At 43.0% G+C, this 21,986-nt stretch overlaps 1 protein-coding gene across 1 annotated transcript; it reads left to right on the forward strand.

Annotated features, from left to right (window-relative positions):
* The first annotated feature begins 498 nt into the window (after positions 1-498).
* On the forward strand, positions 499-20,563 carry LOC149960212 (UNC93-like protein). Its single transcript, XM_090167410.1, has 4 exons — positions 499-1,039; positions 6,469-6,800; positions 8,628-8,895; positions 20,346-20,563. Exons 1-4 carry the CDS (start codon positions 499-501, stop codon positions 20,561-20,563), a joined length of 1,359 nt encoding a protein of 452 aa, XP_090023536.1.
* Positions 20,564-21,986: the final 1,423 nt, after the last annotated feature.

Below are 21,986 nucleotides of genomic sequence, written 5' to 3' on the forward strand. Positions count from 1 at the left end.
GCACTTGTGCTAAGAGGATGTCCTCAACCACTACAATTTAATTATTAAGAGTAAAATTAGTGAAGCTATCTCGTAAATAAGGTCATGCGAAGGCTTTTCTGGGTCCGGTGAAAAACTGAAAGTCGTGGTACCTTTTGCCGCGCGGGCCTTAAAAGGCATGGTTGCCCCAGGAATTTCCCCCACCTGCACCCCTGCTCATAGCTCAAATGAGATTTAGTGATGTTATTTGTTGCTAGGGGAATTCATAAAACGTGTCAAACGGTGTCATTTTGAGAAAAAAAATTCTTATATGTACAAGTCCAAAGTTTCCTCGTTATTTTTATTACGAACATTTCAACCTTACGATATCTATCAAGGTTTTCTGCTCTATGCAACAGCTGTTTATTCTACATGTTTGCGTAAATCCCGCGTTTCAACGATAGTCACTCAGAGTCTACATCACGAAATAGTAAGTTCGTAGTTTTACCATATATCACTATTGAGTACGTTTTGTGTGTAATGGAGAGTTCGGTTCCGGTGATTGTTAGTAACAAAATGCTTTCAAGACCAAGAATAATTAGAAGCCTCTTGGTGGTGAGTGTCGCCACAGCTGTCCAATTTTCCGTGTTCGGGTCATCCGTGGATCTCATTAGCAGCATACGAATCAAAAACAGCTTAGGGAATAATTCCCAGGTCATCTTGTACGCCTGTTTCATCATTGGCAACTTCGCGATCGCTTCCTTGTGCGTGAAATTATTCGGTCTGAAGAACTGCATCGGCTTGGGCATCGTCCTCTATGGCTTCTCGACAGTGGGCAACTTCAAGCCCACGTTGGCGGTCTTCGCGGTGTCCAACGTCATCAACGGATTCGCGGCGTCGGTCTATTGGGTGTCCGTGTCTTGCTACACCATGCAATTGGCCACCAACTATGCCCGGACACCCGAAGACGAGGATTCCGCAAAGTTCATCTTCATGGGCATATTCGTCACGTTCTTCTCTTCCGGTTCAATTTGGGGAAATCTGATCAGTTATATAATGCTGCACGAAGATAGAGTTAACGGTATGTTGGATTTAACTTTAAATTATATGTGTAACCAGAAAAGTGTATATATCTCTTTAAAGGAACACATCGCCTTTTTAAAAATATTAGTGAAAATCGAGTAACTCCACTCCTCCCTTCCCTAACTTCGTGTAAGTTAATACTGTCAATTATATTCTTGGATTTTTCCGCCATATTTCTATTAAATCTAATAAAAAATCTAGTGAAATTCAAACACCAGAGTTGCCATTTAAAAAATGGATACCATATTTGATATAGTACACACGTTCCGTAAACTGTACACTTAAAGTTGGTGTACACTTCCATATTTATGGTGGATCAACGAATTTAAAATTTTGGCCACCAGGTTTAAAGGCCGAGAAGAGAGATTCTATTTTCTCGTGCGCGAATTGTTGCCCCGCAAAACTGAACTTGTCGATTTCTTGAGGAGTGACAGCGTGGACAGCTTGACCGACGGCTCAGACCGTTTTTGAATAGAATATCGATATTGAGCATCACTCAATCTGTCAGAGCTGTCAAGTAAGTTGTCAGACCTGTAAAGCAAGTTGTCACAAATGTCGATCAGCTGTCACTCGTCAAAAAAATTAGAACATCATAAGAGGGGTGGAAATCCGCTCTCCTCTGGGTCTTTAAAGTTGGTGTACCCTTCCATATTTATGGTGGATCAACGAATTTAAAATTTTGGCCACCAGGATACGTAAATAAGGTCGTAGCGCGTGTTACCAGACAATGTTTCATTTTAATTTCTACCCTCTCTAAGTACTGGACATCAATCCTAGCACCACCATTCGTAACATCAAATATTTATCGTGTGCAAAGGTAAAAAACGATTTGTTCGCTGTGTACGAGTTTGTAAATGTATTACCTATTGTTAGTTGAAAGATAGGCGTAACCACCTTTGAGCATGCGCGAAAAATTGGTACTTTTTTTTCTACGTAAACTACGCCACCAGTTAATATATCTACTTTCGTGTTGGACGCGAAAAATATTTCGAAAACTAAACACCAGTTGTCCCTACTTTCTGAATCTATTCTGTGCCCCGTTTTTCGCGCTTGCGCAGATATAGCTTTGCATTTTCTCGCCGCTTAAGCACCATCAGCGTAGGTTTCCAGGTTTTGGCTTAACCGGAATATCCCTATGCGTTAATTAATCCAAGTGTCGACAGCCCGGCGAAGAGGGAAAGGAATAAAGAATGGGCGAGCGAGCAGAGCCCGTCGAAAGGCAGCGGGGTGTTCACGGACAGGCAGAAAGTGTACCGTTCGCAATGCAGGCAGGCCGCTCACGCTCAACCTTCTCCAAAAACCACTTTTGCGGGTTCCACAAACCCACCGCCGACGGACAATAACGCCGTCGCAGCAGCGCCGACACCATTTTAATCACTGCCGACGTTCAATTCGCCGACGAATGTCTACGCCGAAGGTCCATATGCCGACGTGATTTTCTGTCTATATGAATAAAAATGAAAATATACAGGGTCTTTTTTTTTGCTCGGAAAAGTGTTTTTTTTCAAAAACTATTTATAGTACCGATTTCAAATTTGGAAGGTCAATTCTCTATACCGGGGGACATCAGTTTGAGAAATTTGAGCGTTTTCGGTAATGTTTTTCACCAATTTTGAAAAATTATTTTTCGACCACTAGGTGCGAGATAAAAAATTTCAATTATAAAGTTGTAGGCCGTCATCGAAAACCCTTAAAAATTGTTCACTCGACGAAAAACAACTTATTTATCAGTGAAAATTCGAGCTTGAAAAATTTACAAGTTGGTGAAGCCAAATTACGATTGTTTGAAACGATAATTGAAAAGGGAACAAGTCTAATACAAACGTAGTAGAGTTTTCACACTTGAAAAAATGTACACGTTTGGTTTTTAAATGCAGATATTTTATTCACATAAATTTTTACAAAACATTTTCAATAATATCACCATTGGCTGCAACACAGGTTTGTGCGCGGACAATTAAGTTCTCAAACGCTTTCTCTACCATTTCTGGTGTGACGTCTCGGCAAGCACTGATTATTCGTCTAATGAGTTCCTCCCTAGTTTCAATGGGCGTGGCGTATACCTTTGCTTTAACGAATCCCCAGAGAAAATAATCCAGCGGTGTTAGGTCAGGTGACCTTGCTGGCCAATGCACTGGACCATTTCTCCCTATCCACCTTTCAGGAAACTCGTTGTTGAGGTGCTCAGTTACTTGCCGGGAAAAATGCGGAGGGGCGCCATCTTGCTGAAACCACAACTGACCTCTTTCAGCCAATGGAATGTCGTCGATTGCGTCACTCAGTTCGTTCTGTAGAAAATGTAAATACCTTTGGCCGTTGAGGTTCGTCGGCAGGAAAAAGGGACCAATCAAACGGTTTCCAACAAGTCCAACCCAAACATTGACCCGTTCAAATTGAACCTGGTGATGATATTCAAAACCCCAATGTGGGTTGATGTCAGACCAAAGATGGCTGTTTTGATGATTAAAGGGCCCATCTCTAGAAAATGACGCTTCGTCGGAGAACAAAACATGGCGCAAAAATTGTCTATCTTCTTGGACAGCATTTAGTAACCAGTTGCTAAATGCATAACGTCTTTGATGGTCTCCGTCAATTAGTCCTTGGTGGAGCGTAGCTCTGTATGGGTGATAGCGATTCTTACGAAGAATTTTCCACACACGATTTGCAGAACAACCCAAATCAGCAGCGGCGTTAGCGCAACTGTGACGAGGATATGCCACAAAGTACTCGAGTACATTGTTCTCGAAGTCTAAATCCGGTTGACCCAATCCGCGAAACCTAGGTTGCAAGTTACCAAATTGATTTAAATCGTGAATTGCTCGTCTTACTGTATTTACAGATGGTGCTCCATTTGGATGTCTTTCTGCGAAGATTTCAGTCACTCTTCTAAGGTTTTGCGCTGCTTCTCCATAGTAAATGGCAACTATCTCGGTACGCTCAGCTACTGAATAACGAGGCATTGTTCGAAATATTATCAAACACTGATAATAATCTCCCAAAGTTTTCCTTTAAATACCCAATGCATGTTTAGGATTGACCTATAGCCTCGTGTTTTTTAAATCCGGTCGTTTTTTTAACCAAAGTTTCAACTGGATTAGGTAATTCGGTTTCAATTATCGTTTCAAACAATCGTAATTTGGCTTCACCAACTTGTAAATTTTTCAAGCTCGAATTTTCACTGATAAATAAATTGTTTTTCGTCGAGTGAACAATTTTTAAGGGTTTTCGATGACGGCCTACAACTTTATAATAGAAATTTTTTATCTCGCACCTAGTGGTCGAAAAATAATTTTTCAAAATTGGTGAAAAACATTACCGAAAACGCTCAAATTTCTCAAACTGATGTCCCCCGGTATAGAGAATTGACCTTCCAAATTTGAAATCGGTACTATAAATAGTTTTTGAAAAAAAACACTTTTCCGAGCAAAAAAAAAGACCCTGTATATTCATTGACTCCCACCAAAATCTGCCTTCACTAAATCTGGTGATATTCTAAGCCGACGGAAATTTTAGCCAATAATATCAAAAGAACCTATTTACTTTTGCCCAAAATAGAATAGAGATGACTAAAACATTCGATTGAATTTTAATCTCGTTAAAGAAAACTTGAATAAGCAAATATGCCCAACCAATTTGTTAACCGATTTCGCTATTTTAACGATCTACACGAAACTTGAAACGCGTCTAATTTTTTAGACATAGGCAGTTCGATCTTCTCGTCTCGTCCTCAATGAAATGGATTAATCTCTTCCGGGCTGTCTCTGAGACTTCTTGCGGTCCGGGCCGTGGAATCCTTCGGCTAATGTACACCCACCTGATTTGCTCCCGGCTCGACTACTCATGTTCGCTATATGCGTTGGCAACCTCCACGCTTCTGGTTAAACTGGGTAAAGTTCAAAACGTCACCCTCCGTGCTATCTTAGGAGTCCCACAGTCTTCTTTTATCAAGCTGATGGAAATAGAGAATGCCATACCTCCATTGGCTACCGAAGGGTTCTACTGAACCTGGCCAACCTCGCCGATATGCCAGCGTACTATCCGTCGTTTCTGCGTTAAAATCTGACTTCACTGGAAATTATTAACATAACGTTACTTAACTGTGATGCCCCGCTGATGTGGGCGTCCCGGGAAATGAAATGGTGGATAACCGTCACCTTCGTACCACGTCCGCAAAAAGTCGACTCTTGCGGATATTAAAATGCCTGCTGCCAAGCAGTGTCTGATACGTGCGTCGAACACTCATTGGCTCTCTCTATCCCTCCCCACTTCGGCAGACGAACCCTTTTCATGGGCTCTCGGGCGATCATGGATAAAACTCTCACGCGTTGGGTTGACACGCTCCTGGCGCGGCTCGTTTCTGGCTGGATTACGATCAAAGCTACTCTTCATCGGTCGACTCCAGTGCGCGGTGTGGATTTCGGGAGGACTCTCACCACATACTTTTTGACTGCCCTGGTTATGCAGCTACTCGGTGCTCTCTGTAGACGGTGCTTCAGTGGGGGGCACTCCCGAAAACAACGGCGGGAGTGTTCACACCGAGTGGGTCGATATCATCACGGATACATGCGCTATACTGCGACCAACTAACTAACATTTTATTGAAGTCTTTGGATTTTGGATCTCCTATTTGTATAATTTTTTTTGCTGTCATTTTGAGTTCTGCCACTCTTTGATGGCGGAGTGTTTGTGTTTTTTTTTGCCAAGTCATGTACACCAATCTCTCCCCGTTTTTTATTCCCACGGCTCCCACTTGCTTTAAAAAATCTCTTGATGAACCCTGTCAAAACCTAAATTTTGTAAATTTTTAAATAATTGTTTTTATGCAGATGGCGTAATATCAATGGATGGGGTTGGTTTTATTTTGTTAAATAGGTAATAATTAAAAATCTGTCCCGAGCACACTTCCAATTTAGACCATTAGTTAATTTGTAGAAATTATATAAAATTGCCGCAGAGTTGTGTGCAAATTTCATTGGACGAGCTTAACCACTATTTTCGGGTGAAGCAAAAAATATCATTGTCTCGAGCGATATTATTTTAAATACTACTTGCACGCTTGCTTTGTTTCACTTAAAAATGAAATTTGGGTTAGTTTTCAGGTTTTCCGTTATCAATAACTTTACAACCACAAATCCGATTTGAAAAATGAAACCAGATTATGTTTCCGTCATTTGGGAGGGGTTTGGCTATTACCGGCTTTGCTCGCGGCCCAATGGTGGTTGGGCATTAATTTTCACTGCGTATTATTTCGTGAGGGTTTTCTTTCATAGATGCCCTCATTTGGCACTCTACTTAAAATAGAAACAAAATGGCTGCCGAGAGAAAACGGCCAGAAACTTTAGATCGGGACTGTACCTGATAGATTCACGGAATGGTTCGAAGAGGATTAAGCAGATAAAAATAAATCAATTGGATGTTTATTTCTAGCTTCAACGCCCATAGTGAACGTGTCCGAGATCTGCGGGGTGAACTTCTGCGACTGGTACGCCATGGGACCCGAAGACATTTTGCAAACACCGTCAGAGACACAAATCGTAAAAATGAGTGCGTTGTTTTTGGTCTGCGCGTTTGTGGCTGGGATTACGGTCCTCTTTCTGGCTGATCCCGTCAAAACACCCAACGAAATCAACAAAACCAAGGTCCAGGAAATGTTCCTGGCTACAATCCGCTGTTTCAAAGATCCACAACATCACCTCCTCGGATTAGTCAATTACACCATGGGCATAACTACCTGCTTTTTCTCTACAGATTTCACCAAAGTAAGTATAGCTAGGAACATGAGACATGACTAGCAGTAGCGGCGCTAAGGTTTTTTCACAGGTGGGCTAATTATTTTGTGGCCCCTTAGCCCCTAAGAATTTTGTGGCCCTTAGTGGGAACCTTGGATTGAGCATATTTCGCAAAAGTGGTGAAATCGAAAAAACCAAAAATTTTCTAGGAAGCGAGAAGAGCAAGGTCGTTTTATTGTTGCGGCGCTCGTCGCGTTTTTTGGATCCCTACTGACCTTGAATCTGACCTGGAGGGGACACGTGCATGCCTGGGATATTTCCGTAAATTCCCATAAGCCCCTTTCTTTTCAACTTTCTCTCAATTTCCGCTACCTTCCTCCCGAATCTATATGTTTATGGTCTACTACCTTTTTGAGTAAACAAATTGATTTTGAAAGATTTTTCCCAGAAAAACGTTTCTTCGCAATAAAACAAATTTCTAGAGATAATGAAAATTCATAAATTAAAATATGAGGCTTCTTAATTATGAATATGTGGCCCTTTTAATATAAATGCACGGGGGCTAAAGCCCACTTCAGCCCACCCTTAGGGCCGCTACTGATGACTAGGAGTTCACAGCCGGGCGCTTTTCCCAACGCGCGCTGTGAACGAAAAACGTGTCTTTCCCTTCTCAAACTGTTACCCCCCAAACCGTGGTACCTCCAGTCTCGGAGACGGACCCGAGATGAAATATTTTAGTGACGCTCTCTGGCGAGGATTGTGGGAACTACCGCTGAAGAAAAAACCAGTTCTGACTGGGATGTAGAGCCGCCTCAGCGTGAGCCCGCGAGAAGGGGTTTTTTTTTAGTGTCGATGAACTATTCAAATTTAAAAATGACCGAAATTATACAATCTACCCTAATTTAAGTTTTATGGGAAACTACATAACGAAATCACTATTAAATTATGATACTTTATCTCTAGATCTTTTAAAGATCATTGTATCGTGTGTTTAATTAGCTTCAATTTGAAATTTATTTTTAGGAAATCCACGAAGCAGAACCCGTGGAATTCAACCAAATATAAACTTTATATTTTACGTGAATTTTAAACAATTTGGGTCAAGACCCAGTTTATATTTGCCTTAAGCATAAAAAATTAGCGAAAAAGTAGATTACTCCTTTTAATTTAACATTTCGTATATACTCTTCTCCACCACTCTCCCCCTATTCGACTTTCTGTTGCTACGCAACACTTTTTTAAATTTTTAATTTTTAGGCTTAGTTTATCTTTTCGGTGTTATAGTCGCAAGTCAGATTTCCCGCACGGTACTGACGAGTCCCAAATAGGACGAGACTGGTCTGCCGTTGGAATTTCTGGCTATTTTATTTAATTTAATTTAGTTTTTCAGTCGAAGATCTATTTGGTCCGAGTTTCGCGTCTTTTTGTTTGCTCGAAGACCTATCGGTAGTCGTAGCGTCGTTGGCATACGTCATAGCTAAGCCCCGCCTTGAAACGGTCGCCATAAAATTATTCACGTCACAAATCACGAGGCAAAATGCAACCCGATACTGCGAATAAGCACGTGACCACCTTCGGCGTCTTAATTTCATGTTAACATGGCAATGAACACAGGCCACACCCTCAAGCGAGCTACTCATTATCATAGAACGTCACCCATGCTTTTTCCTATAGGAAAAAAATGTATACCAACATGGCTACGAAGTTTCATTACCTTATTGTATGTTCCGTGTGAATCCAGCTCTCATTGAAATGTTTTTTAAGTAATTTTTGTACACGGGCACAATTATGAGTGATTATGTTACATATGGTAATACGCTAATATATTTGAAACTCTTTTTCATCTATTCTGTATAGGCATTCATATCTTGCACATGGGGCGTGAGTAACATAGGATTCGTGATGCTGGTGGGAGGCATCGGACACACCGTGTGCGCAGTATGCTTCGGATTCGGAGCCAGCAAATTGCACCGTTCCATTTTCATCATTCCCTCGTTTCTTGTGATGATCGGATGCGTGGCGGCACTCGGCTTCTGGACACCAGTTGCTGATAGCCGTCATTTTATCTTCCCCGTATCCGTCATCTGGTCCATCGTGGCCGTCGTTTTAAACGTCCAAATACGAGGTCAGTTACGGGTGAAGCACACTTGTGCTGCTGGAGCTAGAAAAATTAATATAAAGTAGGATCATTAATGTACTCATTACCCTTTCTGCCATCTTGGGCTAAGATGGCCGGTCATTTTCTTCGTTTTACTATAAGTTTATAATATACTAGCTCCCTATAAGTTAGAATCGTACATAGGCTGTGAGATAACAGCGATTTCTCGCAAGACGTCGAAGTCGCGGCGTGTCGAAAAATGAGCTTTCCTTTGAAGAAAGAAATAGAGCCACTATTGAGATAAAATATAGCCCCCCACCGGCAAATGTGTGACGCCATCTAGCAGGAAAAATATTAATGGGTGGATAATTTAAATTGGCAATTCGTATGATCAATTTCCAAACCTAATCATTTTAAGCTTAACGAAAGTTCTTAAGCTTTTTTTTTTAAACTTTTCGCTTTATAAATATTTGCAAATGTATTTAAAGTAAAACAATTATTGAGCGTAGCTCTCTTAGCAGCGAGTTCTATGGGTAAGTTTTGTCCGTCCGTCCGTTAGTAAGTTACAAAGGAGGGGGGGCGCAAGGGAAAGAGGAATGGTATGAGCCACGGGTTGAGAGAGAGAGAGAGAGAGAGAGAGAGAGAGAGAGAGAGAGAGAGTTTTTTGTTTCTAATATGGCCTTTATTGGCGTCAAAATACAATACAATACATGTCACAGGTCAGTTAAGCGGGAAAAACAAAGGGTACAACACTAATGATAAAAACGGCGGCAATAAAACATTTCATACGAAATAACATCGGTACAACAAAGAGGACGTGGTTACCTTGGGGACCGCCAAGGATAAATTAGAGAAAAAACATTAACATGTTTTCAACGAGTTATAACGAGTTATAGTCAATAAACAAAAAAAGGATTAGGTGAATGTTGGTATATAAAAATTTATAATTGTCACCATTAAAGTTAATTTGAGAAATATTATAGAAACGATCCTGAAGAATGGATTTCAAAACAACGAAAACGAGGTTGCAAAAGCAGTGATTTCCAGGGGTGCTCACCAGGTAAAAAACTTCGGCAGGGTGATGCACGTGGCCGGTATGAAAGTGCACCCACTCCAAAATACCGGCGACGAGCATAGAGATAATTGGACAATTAAAATAGATGTGAATGAAATCGCCAAAGGCAGGGCAGAAGGGACAGTGAGGAGAACAAATCTCAGGAACGAAATGTACCAATCGCGAGGGGGTTGCGAGGGCACCATGGAGGGCCCGCCATTGAACACCGTTCTCAAGGCGGGTAGTAAAAGGAGATAGTTTCGAAATACGCCAAGTCGCAAGACCCTCGCGAGAGGTCAAAGGGGCGATCGGGATGGGTTGGCGAAACGGAAAAATTCTTGAAATGAGAGAGAGAGAGAGAGAGAGAGAGAGAGAGAGAGAGAGAGAGAGAGAGAGAGAGAGAGAGAGAGAGAGAGAGAGAGAGAGAGAGAGAGAGAGAGAGAGAGAGAGAGAGAGAGAGAGAGAGAGAGAGAGAGAGAGAGAGAGAGAGAGAGAGAGAGAGAGAGAGAGAGAGAGAGAGAGAGAGAGAGAGAGAGAGAGAGAGAGAGAGAGAGAGAGAGAGAGAGAGAGAGAGAGAGAGAGAGAGAGAGAGAGAGAGAGAGAGAGAGAGAGAGAGAGAGAGAGAGAGAGAGAGAGAGAGAGAGAGAGAGAGAGAGAGAGAGAGAGAGAGAGAGAGAGAGAGAGAGAGAGAGAGAGAGAGAGAGAGAGAGAGAGAGAGAGAGAGAGAGAGAGAGAGAGAGAGAGAGAGAGAGAGAGAGAGAGAGAGAGAGAGAGAGAGAGAGAGAGAGAGAGAGAGAGAGAGAGAGAGAGAGAGAGAGAGAGAGAGAGAGAGAGAGAGAGAGAGAGAGAGAGAGAGAGAGAGAGAGAGAGAGAGAGAGAGAGAGAGAGAGAGAGAGAGAGAGAGAGAGAGAGAGAGAGAGAGAGAGAGAGAGAGAGAGAGAGAGAGAGAGAGAGAGAGAGAGAGAGAGAGAGAGAGAGAGAGAGAGAGAGAGAGAGAGAGAGAGAGAGAGAGAGAGAGAGAGAGAGAGAGAGAGAGAGAGAGAGAGAGAGAGAGAGAGAGAGAGAGAGAGAGAGAGAGAGAGAGAGAGAGAGAGAGAGAGAGAGAGAGAGAGAGAGAGAGAGAGAGAGAGAGAGAGAGAGAGAGAGAGAGAGAGAGAGAGAGAGAGAGAGAGAGAGAGAGAGAGAGAGAGAGAGAGAGAGAGAGAGAGAGAGAGAGAGAGAGAGAGAGAGAGAGAGAGAGAGAGAGAGAGAGAGAGAGAGAGAGAGAGAGAGAGAGAGAGAGAGAGAGAGAGAGAGAGAGAGAGAGAGAGAGAGAGAGAGAGAGAGAGAGAGAGAGAGAGAGAGAGAGAGAGAGAGAGAGAGAGAGAGAGAGAGAGAGAGAGAGAGAGAGAGAGAGAGAGAGAGAGAGAGAGAGAGAGAGAGAGAGAGAGAGAGAGAGAGAGAGAGAGAGAGAGAGAGAGAGAGAGAGAGAGAGAGAGAGAGAGAGAGAGAGAGAGAGAGAGAGAGAGAGAGAGAGAGAGAGAGAGAGAGAGAGAGAGAGAGAGAGAGAGAGAGAGAGAGAGAGAGAGAGAGAGAGAGAGAGAGAGAGAGAGAGAGAGAGAGAGAGAGAGAGAGAGAGAGAGAGAGAGAGAGAGAGAGAGAGAGAGAGAGAGAGAGAGAGAGAGAGAGAGAGAGAGAGAGAGAGAGAGAGAGAGAGAGAGAGAGAGAGAGAGAGAGAGAGAGAGAGAGAGAGAGAGAGAGAGAGAGAGAGAGAGAGAGAGAGAGAGAGAGAGAGAGAGAGAGAGAGAGAGAGAGAGAGAGAGAGAGAGAGAGAGAGAGAGAGAGAGAGAGAGAGAGAGAGAGAGAGAGAGAGAGAGAGAGAGAGAGAGAGAGAGAGAGAGAGAGAGAGAGAGAGAGAGAGAGAGAGAGAGAGAGAGAGAGAGAGAGAGAGAGAGAGAGAGAGAGAGAGAGAGAGAGAGAGAGAGAGAGAGAGAGAGAGAGAGAGAGAGAGAGAGAGAGAGAGAGAGAGAGAGAGAGAGAGAGAGAGAGAGAGAGAGAGAGAGAGAGAGAGAGAGAGAGAGAGAGAGAGAGAGAGAGAGAGAGAGAGAGAGAGAGAGAGAGAGAGAGAGAGAGAGAGAGAGAGAGAGAGAGAGAGAGAGAGAGAGAGAGAGAGAGAGAGAGAGAGAGAGAGAGAGAGAGAGAGAGAGAGAGAGAGAGAGAGAGAGAGAGAGAGAGAGAGAGAGAGAGAGAGAGAGAGAGAGAGAGAGAGAGAGAGAGAGAGAGAGAGAGAGAGAGAGAGAGAGAGAGAGAGAGAGAGAGAGAGAGAGAGAGAGAGAGAGAGAGAGAGAGAGAGAGAGAGAGAGAGAGAGAGAGAGAGAGAGAGAGAGAGAGAGAGAGAGAGAGAGAGAGAGAGAGAGAGAGAGAGAGAGAGAGAGAGAGAGAGAGAGAGAGAGAGAGAGAGAGAGAGAGAGAGAGAGAGAGAGAGAGAGAGAGAGAGAGAGAGAGAGAGAGAGAGAGAGAGAGAGAGAGAGAGAGAGAGAGAGAGAGAGAGAGAGAGAGAGAGAGAGAGAGAGAGAGAGAGAGAGAGAGAGAGAGAGAGAGAGAGAGAGAGAGAGAGAGAGAGAGAGAGAGAGAGAGAGAGAGAGAGAGAGAGAGAGAGAGAGAGAGAGAGAGAGAGAGAGAGAGAGAGAGAGAGAGAGAGAGAGAGAGAGAGAGAGAGAGAGAGAGAGAGAGAGAGAGAGAGAGAGAGAGAGAGAGAGAGAGAGAGAGAGAGAGAGAGAGAGAGAGAGAGAGAGAGAGAGAGAGAGAGAGAGAGAGAGAGAGAGAGAGAGAGAGAGAGAGAGAGAGAGAGAGAGAGAGAGAGAGAGAGAGAGAGTTTTTTTTTGTTTTCATAATAACTCGATTTTAATTATCGTTATAGGTTAAATACAACACACACTAAGTAATATAACATAAGATATAACACTTATAAATATTATACAATTTTTTCATTTTTGGTCAAATATAAATACATTTTTAAAACCAATTGGGTTCATCTTGTAACCCCCATAAAGTATTGAAAGAGTCAATTGTTCCCCGTCTTAATGCAGTTTTACGATTCGCACGATAACGCGCGATTACCCGATTTTTAATACCAATAAACACTTTATTTACATAATTTTCGAAAGGGGTCGTTGCTAAAGATATTTGCTGAATATCGCTGTACATTTCACTTAGCGCTACTTTTACTAGAACGAAAACAAAATTACAAAGGTTATGACAAGCGTTAGAGTCACTCACCAACGTCCAAATTTCTGTCGGCGAATGATGGTGGGAATTACAATTAAAGACAAACTCTAATATTAATTGCGATATAGCTTGGGAAAGTGGGCATTGATAGTAACAATGTTCCGGCCTTCCCTTGGTTGGGCAAAAAGGACAAGAATTCGAATCTAAGCTTTCGACAACGTGGAAAAGCCTAGCCGGGGCGGGAAGAGCTAAATGAAAAGCTCGCCACTGCACACAAAGTTCAGCTCTCGAGCTGATTTTAGAAATTTTTTGTAAATTCCAGGAGTTGAAAGAGACCAGTGTTGGATCGGCTATAGGAATAGATGGCAGTTTTCCAGGAAAATTTTGGCTAACGAGACATCGGTAGATGTCTCGGGTGACTGGCGCATCAGTTACCATACTACGAGTTACCCGAGAACCGGTAGACCACTCGATTGATATCGAAAGCTTGTCATCGTCACTAAATAGCGCGTCTGGTTTAATACCAGAGGCGTTAAACGTTTCGGGAAAGCTATGTATCAGGGTGGTAACGAGTTTTCTCTGTTGTTGGACGAAAAGACGGGACGGCGCGCGGGAAGAAAAAAGCTGCCTCTGCGTGAGCCAGCAACCGTTTCTGTCGAGCAGATGAGATAAACGCGTAAGGCCTCGCGTGGATAATGAGGTAACGTCATTAGCTTTCAGACAGATGCCTTCAACGGTCCTCAGGAACGTAGAACAGGCAAAAGGGACGTCTAAGAAAATATCGCGAGAAGAGAACGTTGGTTGAAGCCTTAGAGGCATGGCAAACCAACAAGAGAGAGCCGTCGAATAAAAAGGTATTTTAAAATTTTGGCTAGTTTGGTCACTTAGGATCTCGGTCGGCGATAAATTTCGGGGCATAAAAGAGTCGAAGATCGACTTGGTACATACGATCGCGGGATCATCACGATCGCTGGATGATAGATATAGAGCGAGAGTTTGAACTCGAAAGGCTTTGACCTTAAGTTCAATGTTAGCGATTCCAAGTCCACCCGCGAAGGTATGGGGGTAAAGGTAGTGGGAGGGCACCCAGTGAATTCCCGCCCAAAGGAAATTAATAAAGGACGATTGCCACTCGCGTACGAAGGACATAGGTGGGGTCAAAACCTTTAACCTATGCCAAAGAATCGACGACGCTAGTTGGTTTATTAATAACACTCTACCCGTTAAGGAGCATAGGTGCCGATAGGTAATCCAGCGCCCTAAAACTCGCGAAATGCGCGTAGATAGTTCTGGCCAGTTCTGAGCCTCGTAGGCGGGGGTATTTCCTAAGTAGACACCTAGAAATTTTCCACCGTCTGAACGGGAGGGATATTGTAGTTGGAGGTCTGGTGGTTTGTGGCGCCATTCGCCACACCAGAGTATAAAAGATTTATCGGTATTTACCACCGCGCCGGAGGCGACGCAGTACGCGGTGAGACAATGATCAAAGGTGTTGAACTCCGCGGGATACCGAAGGAGGCCGTTGAGGTCATCGGCGAAGGTAGCGTTAACGATTCGTGTATGAGGGGACCCGAGAGGTCTCCTGATAGCGGTACGTAATGAAAATAGAAGAGGTTCAAGGGCCAGAACGTATAGTAAGCCAGAAAGTGGGCATCCCTGTCGGATTCCACTGCCAAAAGATATTGCACGAGTGATAGTGTTATTAACGCGTACCCGAAAAACAGGGTCAGTGTAAATAACTTTTAAATAATCCATAATATCGCTAGGAAAACCGAAACGAGAAAGCACCTCAAAAAGGTACACATGATCGACGCGATCAAATGCCTTTCGAAAGTCAATATTGACTACGGCTAACTTCTCGGCTTTCGAGTTGGCCAGGGTAATCAAGTCACGTAAGACCGAAAGGGAATTGTATATGCTTCTCCCGGGGATAGAATAAGTTTGTGAAGGATGAACGATATTGGCAATTACCGAGTTTAAGCGATTAGCGAGGACCCTCGCGTACAGCTTGTAATCGGAATTTGACAATGAAATTGGACGCCAGTTCGATAAATCGATCAGATTTCCGGTCTTTGGGAGGAGGGAGACGATGGAGCAACAAAATTTTTTCCAGAATGTAGGCGACGAAAGTAGTCCGTTAAAAACATCCACTAAAATCGGACCAAGAATATTCCAAAATACCAAGAAATATTCCAAGGGAAGACCGTCGAGGCCGCATGCCTTACCACGTGACAGTCCCTTTACAGCGTTGGTAGTCTCTAAGAGGGTAAAAGGGCCTGAGACGGCAGCGGATTCACTATCGTCCAGGGTAGGTAAGTCATTGGGCAGAAATTTGGAAATATTGGACTGAGTGACGTTTTGGTCTTTGGAATAAAGACTACCGTAATAGTTACCAACAACCTCTCGTAAAGCGTCGGGGTCGGTGATTATAATTCCGTGGGAATCGTAAACTGCTGGTATTACGTTGGAAGCTACGGCCTTTTTTTCGAGTTTATAAAAATCCTTACTAGGAGTGTCGATAGATTTGTAAAACGTTTCTCGCGCGCGAACGAGAGAATCGACAGAGCGTTCTAGTAATAAGTCTTTTAGGTTTTCACTATGCCGGAGATGGTCCGGGGAGCCAGAGGGGAAAGCGCCCGCCATAGCTTCGAGGTGATTAATCGCGGCATTTTCACGTAAGTGGCGACGCTGCCAAAAAATCATTGAAAACGACTTAATTTCCGGCTTCATAACGTCAAACCACCACGAGGTCCAGGATCTCATCGGTGGCTTGGCGTCAATCAAATCCAGTAACAATTGGCGGGATTCGTTTACGAATTGCTGGTCTTCGAGGCAACGAATATTCATTCGCCAAAAGGGCGGAGAACGAGGGATAGAAAATATGTCGAAAAAGGAGCAGAGTACAGCGTCGTGGTCCGAGAAACCCGAAGGGATATGGCGAACGCTTTTCAACCGTAGGTTCGAACGTAAATAGAGACGGTCTAGGCGGGCGGAAAACAATTTGTGTCTTATTTTGTTTCGCCACGTAAAACTATTGGCGTTTGGATTTAAAAATCTAAAACCGTCAATAAAATCAAAATTGGCGACTAGATCGGATAAAGTAGTACATACATTTTTTCTATACTCGTTACAGTTCTTACGATCGATTGAACTTAAACAACAATTAAAGTCGCCTAATAACATAACAGTATCGGAGGGGTCAATGGCTTCTAATTGGTTTTTAATATAGTTAAGAGTATCGATGGCGACAGCGTCACTCGACGACGAAACATACGTACAAAACAAATGAATTGCCTTATCACACTGAAAAACTCCAGTATTAAGACGAATGTAAAGACATCGGTCTTGAAAGCAATCAACGGAGTGAACGTAAGTACGAAGAGACGGACGTATCGCAATCGACACCCCAGAACTACGAGGTTGCAGCGAGGGAGCGTGATAAAACACGTATGGCCATTGAGACCAAATATATGACTTCGAAAAAATGGAAGATACGTAAGTCTCTTGGAAGCAAATTATATCGGGCTTGAAGCGATTTACAAAATCGCGCACACGGATTGAGGTCAAGGGTTGACCCATTCCGCGAACATTTAAAGACATAATATTAAAAACCATTAAAAATATCAAAAGGAGTGTACGCGATTTAAATATCTTAGGCACTTTCCACATCAGAAAGGTCAGGAAATATTGCGCGAATCGCGGCGGAGAGACGGTAGTAACGGTTTCGTTCGTTACGTCGTTGGTTATTGTTGGCGATAGCGATAATAGCGGGATCGGTGTAGGCAGCAACGAGCACCTGACGCGATAAGGCACGGACGGTCGCGGGGTCACTCGCGTATTCGGTGCACACGGTACGAGCGACTTGAGCCGGTTGACCCAAAGTGCGTCGGACGAATTTTAAGGTTTCGTCGTAAGAAAAGACTGGCTTGAAATTCCCCTTAGGATCGATCCACTCGTTTTTTACTTGGTCGTAGTGATACTTCTTAGGCTCTGGACGTCGTTTAGGCTTTTCGGTTGGCGGATCCATTGGAAGCTTCCTCTTGGAGTTGTTGTCGGTCTGAGAATTTTTTCGTCGCGGTTTGCGCTCGACGGTTTTAACGGAGGGGTCTGTGTCGAAATCCATGTTCGCGTCTTCGAAATCAGCTTCAGAACCTGAAACGATTGAAGACGGGTCGACGTTGCTGGTGGGGCGATCAATGGACGAGTCACGTGACTGAGGAGTTATAGTTGAAGATGTCGATTGCGCTGGTAAGGTTTCCGTGACAGTCGAAGACATAGTAATAGACGGCGATGACACGGTTTTTACTTGCGTATTGTCAGGAGAACAAATTTTATTGGAGGTGGTGATAGCGTTTGTTGTCACGATAGATGAGGTGGTAGTGGTTGAAGCGTTTATTGTAGTCGCGGTCGAAGTAGTTGTAGCACGTAATACATCGAACGGGAGCGTTAACCGGTAGTACAAACATTTCGTGATTCACGAAAACGGTGAAAAAATCCGGAAGAGCGCGAAAATCGTCATCCGAATCGAAAATTACCGATAGTTCGCGTCGAGCGCTCTTTATGTGCTTAAATTCCTGGCGGGTAACGGCGGCGGGGAGAGTACGAACTGCTCCCTGTACAACACCGTACTTAGATAGAATAGAGGTAAGCATAGAATCTTCAATAACGGGGTTAACATTTGATAATAAAACTTTTTTCGGAGCCATCCCGAGTGGAAGACATTCGAGTAAAGTATTTCGAAAATTTAGCCCGTCAGCGATTAACTGGCGCGCCCACGATATGTCCGAAAAGTAGACGTGGATATAGCCGTTAGCGCGAAAGATATCGGTAATATTTCGCGATGGAACGACATCGGCAATCGCTAATACATAGTCCTCAATAGTTGTAACTCTGTGTGAAGAGCGAATGGCAATACCACGGTCGTTAGGGTGGGTCCTTGAGGTTGCTCTCGAAAACGAAAACGTATGGGAGGGGTGTAGACCGGAAGTAGTTTGCGAATTCGTTGACGGGGCACCGCTCGAGGCTAACGTGTGAGATGAGCTCCCGGCAATATTAGCCCAAGACCCGGAACTCGTGGAAGGAGAAGCGGTAGCGGTAGAAACCGGTAACGGCGACGTCGGAGTGTTAGATAATGTTTGTGAATTGAGGGTGAACGTATGAGGTGAATTTGGAGTAATAATAGGTTGTTGAGTACTTGAAAAAGAGCCGCTCACGACAGTATTAGTAGATAAAGTAGCAGGTGACGTGTTAGTCGACAAGCTTGGAGGTAGTGGTGAAGTAGTGTTAAAGGTGGATTGTCGGTAATTGTCCGCGCATTGCGCTTTAATGGCGTGATACGTAGAGTTTATTGGGGTGTAGTTGGTAGTTGCAAACGAAAAAGTCGGAAAAACGTGTGAATCTGGAACAGGTAACCCGTAATAAGGCGCCGAGGCAGACGGGAACGAAGCCGCAGAAACGGACGGCGAGATTAAGTACGGCAACGTCGAAGGTGGAGCTAAGCCTCGAGACGCAAAAACGCCGGGGAGAGGAAGCCCGCTGTAACAGAGAGGGCTAGTAGCGGACGCGAGAAAACCAGGCGGCGCTGACGAAGCGGCGCCCGGCTCGAAGCCGTCGCCCGCGGGAAGGCTGCCGCTAGACATCGGCCGAGACGCAAAAAAACGCCAAGGCCCGAAAAACGGCGTAAAGTTCAAAAACGCGAAAACGTGAAACACAAAATCACAATAAAAACAAGCGAAATTAGGGAAAATAAATACAGTACTTTTAAGCTGGACAATTAAAACACCGAAAATAATGAAAAACAGTGGCGGTACTGTTGAAGAAACTTAAAAACTCAACTAAAAAAGCGGAGCAAATAAATAGCGACAATCACTGTCTCAGAGAGAGAGAGAGAGAGAGAGAGAGAGAGAGAGAGAGAGAGAGAGAGAGAGAGAGAGAGAGAGAGAGAGAGAGAGAGAGAGAGAGAGAGAGAGAGAGAGAGAGAGAGAGAGAGAGAGAGTAGGGGGGCGCTAGATGGGGATAGGAGCGATTCGTACGGAAACGTTTTGTAGAGAAGTGGAGGGGGATGCTAGAGAAAAGGGGTAGATAGGTAAAGACTACATAAAACTATTTAGAATTTTTAGATTTTTATTCTACGATTGGATTACACATTTATTTACACTCTTATTTCAACTTATAAAACTTCAATGGGTATTTTATGATGGAAATTTTATAATGGCAAACGGAAATTTTATAATGATAATATTAAAATATATTGTGCAATTACCTTTCGCCCTCCAAATTTAGAACGACTTTTGAAAGTCAATAGTAAGACCGGACTAGCTTCCAAAAAAAAAAAGAACTGGAGAGGCTGAAACTACTATGATATGTATGTCATAAATATAAAAGTTATTACCTTAATTTCTTTAAATGTGTGTTCAATATTTGCATTATTTATATTGTCGCTAGCTCGCTCCGCTCAGGTTTTTGTCAAAAATACCCGTTGGGGTTTTGTGATGCCCTAGTTATATGTTAATTTAAACTGCATAAACCAAAAAATGCCTAAAACCTGTGCCGTTCGTGGCTGTAAAAGTCGGTCTTTGAGAGACAATATAGCATTTCATAATTTTTTTGTAAATAAAATATTTATTAGCATTTCAGAATTGATCATATTATACCATTTCATTTTCACGCTTAATATTTCAACATTTTAAAACTCCCGTTGTGCTCCAGATGGCTAATATCCATTAATCGATTAAAGCAACTGTCCCGTTATGCCGCCTTTAGGTACCTTTTCCAAAGGGCTTATGGCTCCCTATACCTATGTAGGCTGGGTGACTGCTGGGGATGCTACAGGTGTACGCGCACTGGGGAATGGTCGTTCCGTGGCTGCGCCTTTAAGCTCGCGTCAAAGGTGCGACTGCCAGCAGTAGGGTTCTCTCGCTGTCCATCCGTTCGGGCTGTGGACGTTAGCGCCGATGAGATTACCGGTGATATGAGATGACAAGATATCCTAGGTGCACCGTTATATTAAATTCTGATACAATATCGTCGTAGCGCCTTCTATAATTTTTGTTAAATACCAATTTTGTATTTAACAAAACCGTTGGTTTTCCGCTGGCGAAGGGACAGGGTATTTTTTTTTAATTACCTCCCATGCATTTCCCTTACCGCTTAGAACTTCACATGTAGCCCCTGGTACATAGAATTAAAATTGATTGAGTTTCTGGTTTAATTTCAGCTCTTTATGCCATTGTTTTTTCTGGAAACCTGGAGGCTGCTTTTGCGGCAATGACTACCTACAACAGTCTCGGGTTTTTAATTGCTTATGCCTACGACAGTTACCTCTGCGTTTACACTAAACTCATCCTTCTTGCCGTTTTCAACGCGGTGTCTGTTGTATGCTACGTCTGCGCGGAACGACTTCACAAGAAACCGCAAACTACAAGCAAAACATAGAGCTTGCAAGTCATAACAACTAACCAAAATCTACGAAATTCAACAGAAATAATCTCAATAAAACCAAAGTGATCCAATAGTTGATTTTATAAAATGTCTTTACGCTTGCCCAACTTGTTGAAATGTTGCCCTTTAATAGTTCAGCCAATGCCTAAGAATGAGTTCATAAACTCTTTAGTGGGAGATAAAACGGATTATTATTTTATAAAAAGAACTATTCCCTGACTCAAAGTAAATAGGGGAGAAAGTGCTATTTGTTGGGTAAAATATTTTTGGAAGATTTCGCAAACTGCTAAAAAATTACATTCTGCATTGGTTTTCAAATTGCAATAATAGGATAATTCGTATTTATCCAAACATGTCTCAAATACTTCCCAGATGAGCGCAGTTGTTTTCAGAAAATGACGCGACTTACAACAATTTTAAGTACTGACTTTTTAAGTGATCTGGAGCGAACAAATTAATAGTAACAAAATAATCTAAAGTATAATGATTGTAACCATGCAGGTTTTTACTAACCACCTTTCTTCGCTACGGTTAAAATAGTAGAACGATAGCAAATTTGGAAACTTGAGAAAATCTTTGTGAGGCCCGTCATAGTCAAGTACTACCATAAAGTCCCCATAAGCAAAGGTCTAGGCCATATTTTTGACGATCACATTCCCGTTATTAAGAGGTAGGTATTCAAAATCTGCACCTCCTAGTGGCTACGTCGTCAACCATGCATTTCTGAAATAAATTTAGCTAAATGCTTTATGAATGGGCACAAGCCGTGCGCGAACGTTTTTAAATTTAGAACCACGAGGGAGAAATCTCAGCCGCGAGCCCTTCGCACCGTAGCCAAGGCTTATTCACAATTTAATAGCTTTAAAACTTAAAATTAACAGTTAAAAATAATAAATAATTAATTAGAACCGATAACTGTGTTTCTGAAGGTATTTATTTTTGAAATTTGAGATTTAGACGCGTTTTGTGTGGCATCTATGAACCCGAGCGTGGCTGCTCTACCAAGTAAGATAATATTTTAGGTGTAAAATCTTTGAAAACGAAGTTGTCGCTACTGCCCTATCGTCGTACGTTAATTTTCTTCTCGCATGGACAATGCCGTAAACATGGGGCTCTATATGCTAGACCTTTACTTATGATAGGCTTATGGTTTACTACTTATGGAAACGAAAACAAGGTTTCTCGGTATTCTAACCGTTTAGGGGGGAAGCCATAAACATGTAGCTTAGGTCAAGGACGTATATAAGGGGGGGTTTAGGGGGTTCAAACCCCCCCTTAGGACTAGATTCCTTTCTTACTAAATTAAATTTTGCAAAACAATCTCAATTTTGTTCTTTGTTTTATTATCATTTGCTCGCAAATATACTAAAAAACTTCGTTTGATACACGTGCGGAAATGTCATTGTCACTCGTCCCG

Source organism: Leiobunum rupestre, chromosome 2 (genome assembly GCF_980474605.1).
Source record: "Leiobunum rupestre chromosome 2, qqLeiRupe1.1.hap1, whole genome shotgun sequence".
In the NCBI taxonomy this organism is placed as follows: Eukaryota; Metazoa; Arthropoda; class Arachnida; order Opiliones; family Sclerosomatidae; genus Leiobunum; species Leiobunum rupestre.